At 45.8% G+C, this 8,603-nt stretch overlaps 1 protein-coding gene across 2 annotated transcripts in view; it reads right to left on the reverse strand.

Moving 5' to 3' along the window:
- Tln2 (talin 2) overlaps window positions 1–8,603 on the reverse strand; it is a 181,210-nt gene that overhangs the window by 16,151 nt on the left and 156,456 nt on the right. For both annotated transcript variants that reach the window (XM_028781451.1, XM_028781452.1), the window contains 2 exons: window positions 6,716–6,821; window positions 5,386–5,510 (listed from right to left, as the gene is read on the reverse strand). In XM_028781451.1, the coding sequence (XP_028637284.1) occupies window positions 5,386–5,510; window positions 6,716–6,821 (231 nt within the window). The remainder of the gene's footprint in view (window positions 1–5,385; window positions 5,511–6,715; window positions 6,822–8,603) is intronic.

Raw genomic sequence — 8,603 nt, forward strand, 5'->3', positions numbered from 1 at the left:
GACAACACCAAAGTTCCCTCCCCACCCCACCCCCAAACCTCATCACTTCCAGCAAGCATCTTCATCTGAAAGACCTTTTAGAGCTATGCTCTAAAAAAATTGTAATTGCTTCCTACCTCTTTCGTATGGTCATCTGCCATTTCAGTTTAACAAATGTGAGTGGACCCAAGACCAAGACCCCTGAGCTGTGCAAACATACTAACAACGTTTGCTCTTAAAACTACTGAGCCCAGTGCCCACAGACATACCTAGCACACTTGCCACTGGGAAAGGACTCACTGCTGAATGTCCTCCTCCTGTACTTCTGTCTGCCACCCATCACCACTTGTTCACCTATGGTGGCTTCTACATATTTCCAAGGTCCCTTTCTGACAACCCCAGTTAAACTACTCTCCTGCCCCTGTAGGGTAAGAGGTCTTGCTCGTCCATGGTTAGGAGTGCCATTAATAGTTCTTTCCTCCTAAGGCAAAACCAACAATGGCTGGGAGCAGAGCCATGTTATTTCCAGAAAAAGTACTTATAAAGTCTCTGGGCTAGAGGGCTCAGAATGAACTCACGCATATAGTTCACAGACTCATTTATGGGAAGAAGTCAAAGCAGCCGGAGAAGACTGATGTATACCCAAAAGAATGCTTTCTGGGTCATAGCCCAACTTCTTGCGGCAGCCAATTAGAGTATGTATTTACTTTCTGACTGCTGGGTTCTTCTAAATATTATCAACCTCTGCGCAGAAGTTCACCTACAACAGAAAACTCGACCGGCAGAGCACAGTCCGGAACACATTCTCTTCATCAGACATATTTGGTCCAAATTAAGGTTTGCATAAAGCCCAGTGACTCACCATCCATAAAGTAGACACAGTCACCACGATTTAGATTTGTTACTAGAAGTGGAAAGTTATAGATATTAAGTGTCTTGAATTTTTTTTTTTTTGCAGTGAAAACTTGATTATCAAATTTAATCTGTGAGGGCTGGAGAGATGGCTCAGAGGTTGAGAGCACTGACTGCTCTTCCAGAGGGTCCTGAGTTCAATTCCCAGCAACCACACGGTGGCCCACAACCATCTCTAATAGGATCTGGCACCCTCTTCTGGTGTACAGGCATATATGCAGGCAGAACACTGTACACAATAAACAAATAAATCTTAAAAAAAAAAATGAATCTGTGAGAATATGTTGAGAGTTGTCAGGAAGAAATATCTAGATCAATGTGTTTGCCAGTTACAATCCTAACCTGTGTCCTATATCAAAGACACGGGTTAGAATCTTCCATTTTTCCCACTGAACACTTTACTTAAGGATTCCTGACTATAAACAACTAAGCTATAGAAAATATCTTAAGCCCTCGGGAACTGTAATTCCTTTTGATAACTCAGAATGTAGATGTCGTAGTATTGGTACAATCTGCTGTGGTTTGAAACAAACCATCCTCCATCCACAATAAGTTTGTGTGTTTGAACAATTGGTCTTCAGCTGACAGTGTCTTTGGCTATGGACCTTTAGGAGGTGAAGCCTTGCTGGAGGCAATACCGGCCAAATACACCTTTCTACCTTACATTGCTTTTGGTTGGGGCATTCTGTCACAGCAACAGAAACGTAACTAAGACACAGGTCTTAAAGGCTACACGAAGAAATGCAGTAAAATATAACCACCTATGCACTCTGTCATCTACACCTATCTGTGATTTTTAATATACTCTTTCCTGTTGCCTTCTACACTCTGTTAGGACCCCCGGAGACAGGGCAAGACACTGTAGGAATATGCTTGATATATAGTTGGATTAAATAACAACCTAATATATCAAACATATCACACAGAGGCCTGCAGAAAAGGCATCCAGATTTGACTGAGCTTGAGAATAGTTACAGCATTGAAGGCTGCGGCTGCAGGAGTCAGTCACCTCTGAGTATCTCCCAGCCTGCCTTGGAGCACAGGCGTGTCTGTAGGTGTCGAAAGGGTGCCATTAGCAACAATACTGGCACACGCTCTGAGCCTGGGGCCCTTTCCCCAAATGAAAGGGGAGTCTGTGCATCTGTCTATTACTCATGTCTGAGAGATTACAGGTAAAGGGTCAGGGCCCAAGGGTGGAACTATACCAGAACCATCTTCAGATGCCACGACTAGCCTCCTTTTAAAACAGGCAACCTGAGAACTAGGTAGTCAAAGCAGCTGGAAGCCATCACCCTCCCTCCCCAAACTAGTCCAGCACAGCCTCTGCCAGATGGAGAGTGTCCTCATCCGTGTGTGGGTGGGGGTGGGGTGGCCACAGTTACAATGCAGGAATGCAGAAGCAGCTGCCATTTGTGGCCCCCTGAGGGCTTTTGTCTTTAAATTTATAGGAGAGGATGGAGAAAAGTAACCTCAAAATATTGGTTGTTTTTGTTGTTTCAGTCTTTTTTTTTTTTTAAAAAGCTGAGGAAAAGTTCTTTTGTAACGGTGAGGAGGATCTTATACACCGTGGAAGAAGTTTCCCACAGTGGATGGCCCTCCTTGCAAACCAAAAATTGGATGCTTTAGGATGATAAGATTCTTTGAGACACTTTCATGGGTAATGCCTAATCGAGTAAGCATAAGGGGTCCTCACAGGCCTCCTCAGGCAACCATCCTTCCTTTTCACTGTGTGTGGTTTTCAAACATTGTTTTCCAGAACTGTAAAACACAGAACCTGCCATTCCCCATCCCATTTCAAGTCTTAGCCACTCTCTGCCGACCTCCTTTCCTTCCAAGCTTTGTTACACGTAGCTGTAACCACGGACGCCCACGAGTTATCATGTCTCCCCCGTTAACTCACCCCATGGGCATCTTCATGCTGTGCAATCCAGCAACCACTGCTCTTCATCACTGAAACAGTCTAATCATTTCCCTTCAGGAAGACCCAACCTCTTACTGTTACCAACAAGGCTTCTAGGAATATCCCTCTCACACAGATTTGGAATTTTTTTCCTCAGGAAAGGAACTGCAATGGTCCTGAAGGACTAGAACCATTTTCTCTGCCAACGGGGATGGTGAAGGAGTGCAACGTTCAGAAACTACACCCCAGCAATATGCTCCCTCCTCACTCAGTCACGTGGTCTAACTGTGGTGAGGACCAGATAAAATAGTTAGGAGACAGGTCAGGACCGTGCCTTGTATTTACTGTAGCCCCATTGTCCACTCCTGGCCCCCGGGGGCTCTTGGATCAGCTGATACTGTCAAGAGTTTAAGATCTGAGAGTCGGTCAGGGACAGCTGCATTTTCAGGGTTAGGTTTTTGTCTCTGCTTTGCAAATCAAGTTAATGGAACTTGAGAAGTGGACTTTAAAGCCGAGTCTTAAAAGGGTAGTCTTCCTACCCCACTAGAGGTCTATGAAAGACCTTATCTTTCACACATGTTCCAAAGAAGAAAGATGAAGGTATGAGAAAGCATATGTCTGGTCACAGTGACGGTGACAGAGGTGATGGTGTTACCATTTACTAGTGAGGCACTGGGTTCTTACGTCATTGACTTATGGTTTAACAACAATCCTGCAGGATGAAGGAGATCCCAGGAAGTCTGTTTTCCAAATAAAGAATGTTGAGGCAAATGAACAACCAGACAGAGAAAAACAGACAAGAGCTCAGGAAGACCCTAGAGAAGGATGGGGTGGGGGTGGGGGTGGGTGCTGGGAAGCAGTGGAGTGTGGGTGTGGCGTGAGCAGCAGACCCATTTACAGAATGCAGGTGCCATCTGACCAATATACAGAGCCGTCCCCTGTGGAAGGGCCTCTTGGGAGAGAGCAGACCAGCAGAATCACACAAATTAAGCTGCAGACCTCCCAACCTGAGTTTTAAGACTCGGCTTTAAAGTCCACTTCTCAAGTTCCATTAACTTGATTTGCAAAGCAGAGACAAAAACCTAACCCCGAAAATGCAGCTGTCCCTGACTGACTCTCAGATCTTAAATTCTTGACAGTATCAGCTGATCCAAGAGCCCCCAGGGGCCAGGAGTGAAACCTCAGCAAACAAAAGTCAGAGGTCAAAAATCTCAAATTACGCCTTGATGAGGAAAATTTGAAAACTGTCTAGGCCAGTGCTTAGGAGGTAGGTCTGAAGCCCTGAAGGCTTTAAGAAATCTCCAGCCTTAACGGATTCATTGGCCTCCTGTCGACTGCTTGCATCTCCTCCTGAACACTGCTTTGACACAGGTGTAACCCAAAAACAAAAACAAAAAAGCAAAACTAGGGTCAGCTTTTTTTGTTGGTGGGGGATGCAAATAGCCAGCTTTCATTTCCTTATGTATTTGGGTCTCTGGGAAGTGAACTATAGATACCCAGAAAGACTGCATAGATATGAAAATGAAGACCCCTCCCCCTGTCACCTTCCTTAAGATGGCTGAAGGTTGGGATGGGAACTGCACTGCTTACTAAAGCCCGACCCCGGAGACTGGCCAGCTCCCGCTGCCCCATAGAAAACAATCTCTTCCCTTGGCCACTTCTCTTACGAAAAATACTCTAGCCAGCCACGGCCTCCCGGACGCGCTGAAACAGCCTAGAGCTGGGTTTGTCTCTGAGATGTGTGTTATCCTCTATTTTTGTGTATGCACGCACATGTGGAAGCCAGAGGTCCTTGCCGAGTACTTCCCTCAATTGCTTCTCTACTGTGGTCCAATATATAGACACTACTTAGATTTATTTTTAACTATGTCTCTCTCTCTCTCTCTCTCTCTCTCTCTCTCTGTGTGTGTGTGTGTGTGTGTGTGTAGAGTATCCATGGACTCAGAGAAGAAGTGGGATTCCTTGAAGACGGCATTACAGATGGTTGTGAACCAGCTCTTGCGGGTGCTAGGAATTGAACTTGGGACCTCTGGAATGGCAAAAGCAAGTGTCTTAACTGAGCCATCTTTCTACCTACTCCAAGCACCATATTGGTTTATTTTGTGATTTCCTCATTGCTGGGATTACAGGTGCACACCACCACATGTGCTTTTTATGTGGGTGCTGGGAAATCCACACTGGGGTCTTCATGTTTTCCCCGGTTAGCACTTTACTGACTGAGCCATGCTGTGGTTTCTAAGAAAACAAGATACTCAGTATTGTTGTTTCTGTAACAAAGGTGCAATAGAAACCGGTGAACTGAAGGCTGTCAGTCTCCTAGCTACTAACAGGAACTTTTGACAGAAACATGCACAACCTGCTTTACATGGTGAAATTACATGTGGATGTTCTGTCTCTCCTCAGAATAACCAGATGTACTTTTCTTGGCAGTTAACTTGACCCCCTTGCTTTCTCTTTCCCCCCACACTCAGTAAAATGGTGCTGGGCAGGCAGAATGGGTGCTGCTTCCTCTCTGTACCATGCTTAGCTCCACGGCACAGTCACCCACCGGAAGACAGACGCAGGGAGACAAGCAGCCACCGGTGGAACCTCACCTTTGGCTTCGCTCTTGGCTTCAGCTGCTCTAACTTCTTGGCAGCGGCTTCAATGGAAGCTGCAGCTCCCAGTAACTCGGTTTCTGCAATGACGGTGGGGTCTTCTGGGTCCACCCACTCTGTTCCTAAAATCAGTCCCAAGAGAGTCATTCATGGTAGGTGCAGACGTGAGGGTACTGGCGTAATCACAACACAATCTAAACAGTCACTGTGGATGGCCCTAGGAGCCTATTCTATCGCCCTATCTGGTTCTCCACCACCTGGATAGAGGGATGGGGTACTAACTATTTTTCTAAACCAGCTACATGTGTACAGCCCTACCCATAACCAGCAACAGGAGCTTCCAAATTCCATGGGTCGAGGCTTGAGTCTCACTCTGTCTTTTGATTTACACTTATGAGTACGTGGGTATCCCTAGGAAACTCTAGGCCACAGAGCTTTGACATTTTCTTCAGGGAATATGTGGCAGAGAGAGAAAGAGGAGCGGGGAGATTGAGATTCCCTTGGTGAATAAACTGCATCTGTGTAAGCAAGTAAGGATGTGCAAGTGGTATACCCAGTGCCATTCCCTATGCATAAGAATATTGTTATTACCATCACCAATTACTTCATAAAGTACTCGCTTTATGTCTATGGGTGTTCTGCTTGCACGTATGTTTGTGTACAATATGCATGACTGATGCCTGTAGAGGCTAGAAGACTACACTGGATCTCACGGAACTAGAGTTACAGATGGTGCAGTGAGCTGTCACATGGGTGCTGAGACTCAAACCCGGGTTATCTGCAAGAGCAGCAAGTGCTCTTACCTCTGAGACGTCACTCCAGCCCCTAATTACCTTTTGGGGGTATGACTAGAGATTGAAACTAGGGCCTACCATGTGCTAGGCAAGCATTTTCCTACCTACATTCCTAGTTCCCCTCTCCTCCCTTTGTTTTTGAGTTAGGTACCCAATGTGGCCTTCCAATTTGCTCTGTAGCCCACTCAGGCCGCAGGCTTGCAATAGTCTTGCCGGAGGCTGTGAGCATCTGGGAGGACAGGCCTGTGGTCTTGAGGGCTGGCTCAGGAGCTTATTGTCCAAAAGACAATAATTAACAGTAGCTTGGTGAATGCTAACACAGCTACAGGTGAGACTCCTGAGAGAAGTGGAGAGTTTTGATGGATTATTCCACTCAGGTAGAGGCACTCAATACAAAAACCAGGGAAAAATCATGGTACTTTAAACCTTTAAAAAAAAAATCTGTGCCTTCTATTCCTACTATATTCCTGCACGCTCCTGGCTGGCTCCTGAGCTAGCACAGTGTTACAGGAGGACATGAGGCCCTGACCTACCTTTCATGGTTTCCGCTGCCTGGATGAGCTCGGTCACAGCGCCAGCAACTCTCTTGGAGAAAGCCGCCAGCTGATGCTTCAGTTCTGGGGTCGGCTTCTGAAGGATCTGTGGGTGGAAATGTGTCAGGTGCATGAGGAGGGAGTGCTGTTTGAGGGATACCCTCCTATTCGGGGGAAGGGACATCTATGTGGGGGACTTCAAGCTCGAGAGACAACAGACTCACCAGAGTTGGGAATCAGGGGTCCCTTTGACACAGTTAGCAATGGTCAGAAGGCTGAGGCCTACCTGGCCTTTAGTTCTTTTGTTTTTAGGTAAATTAAATACACAAATGTGAAAATTGCGTGAAAGAACACTGTGTGTGAAGTCTCAGGCTATAAGGATCACCTTGGACTTGGGACAAAGCAAACATGGAACCAGAGAAAACTGGGATGGAGGCAGGGCTGCAGGCAAGATCCCCACATGAGTAACAGCTAACCATCTAGAAAAGTCATTCCAGAGCTGACAAGCCGGTTCTAAGATTCTGGCCACAATCTGTCCTGCAAGACATTGTCTCCATATGCTCTCCTGTGATCTAGTTCAAAGTTAAAAAACAGAACAAACAAAACCCTTATTTTATTAATTTACTTTTTTGAGACAGGGCATCTCTATGTAGCCTATGAAGATATTGCAGGCTTTGAATGCATAAAGATCCACCTGTCTCTGTCTCCCAAGTGCTTGGATTATGGGGGTATCCCACCATACCTGGCCTCAATGATTGTGTACATGCGCTCGAGTATACACACACGCAGGGATTGAACCCAGGTTGTCAGGCTTGGTGACAAGCACCTTTATCTGCTGTGCCCTCTCACCAACCCCAACAGTGTCAAGATTTTTTTTTTTTAAAAAAGTGGGTATTTTAAAAAGGTACCAGAACTGCCAGCCAGCAATGCAATGTGAAATCAGATGGTCATTCCTTCAAAACTGGAACTAAGAAATCAGGCATGGACTCCTTAGCATCTTCCCTTAAGGGCTTAGATGTAGAGGAAGAGTATTATCCCAGCCCTTCCTCATCTTGAAATTCTCTTCTAACACAGTTTTCTGGTTTTCTTGCCCATGTTCCACCATGGGGAACCTCCAGACACTTTAAGATGGTTAGGAGATCTGTGGACATCATGGAGCCTCAGAGTTGAGGCACAAGCATGGACTTTGGGGTGCACAGGCCTGTGTGTTGACAGCTGGCCTCACCGGTTTGCTGGTGTGACTAGCACAACTATCAGAACCTTGTTTTTCCCCCGTGAAGCTGGGATAACACTTGGGATGAAGTCTCTGAGGACTGACACACAGACAGAATGGAAAATACACAAGAATCATTTCACCCAAGGCCCAGAATGCAACAGGCATTCATTTAAGGTCAATTCTGTTCTTGGTGTCCTACACCCTTTAGAAAAATATGGTCAGGTAACATGATTTTTCTCAGAAGTATAGAAAAGATGGTTGCTGGGCCTTAGGCCTAACTTCTTTGACTACGTTCCTAAAGGGAATGCAGTTAAGACTGGGTTGGAGGAGGTAGTGAGTTACAACATGACCAGGCCCAAACATGCCAGTGTAGAGACACTACAGATTTAAATCGACGAGCCAGCCTTTTTGAGTATTATTTCGTATACATCTCTTTCCATCTTCCTTTCTCTCTCTAATAACTAAACTTTTTTCTTTTATTTTTAAGTTATGTGTATGTCAGTGTGTGTGTGTGTGTGTGTGTGTGTGTGTGTGTGTGTGTGTGTGTGTAATGTGCACGTACCAACAGAGACCAGAAGATGGTGCCAGATGTCCTGAAACTGGAGTTACAGGCAGCTGTGAGCCGCCCAGTGTGGATGCTGGGAACTGAATTCAGGTTCTCTGCAAGAGCAG

This window comes from Grammomys surdaster, unplaced genomic scaffold (genome assembly GCF_004785775.1).
Source record: "Grammomys surdaster isolate TR1022 unplaced genomic scaffold, NIH_TR_1.0 437, whole genome shotgun sequence".
Lineage (NCBI taxonomy): Eukaryota > Metazoa > Chordata > Mammalia > Rodentia > Muridae > Grammomys > Grammomys surdaster.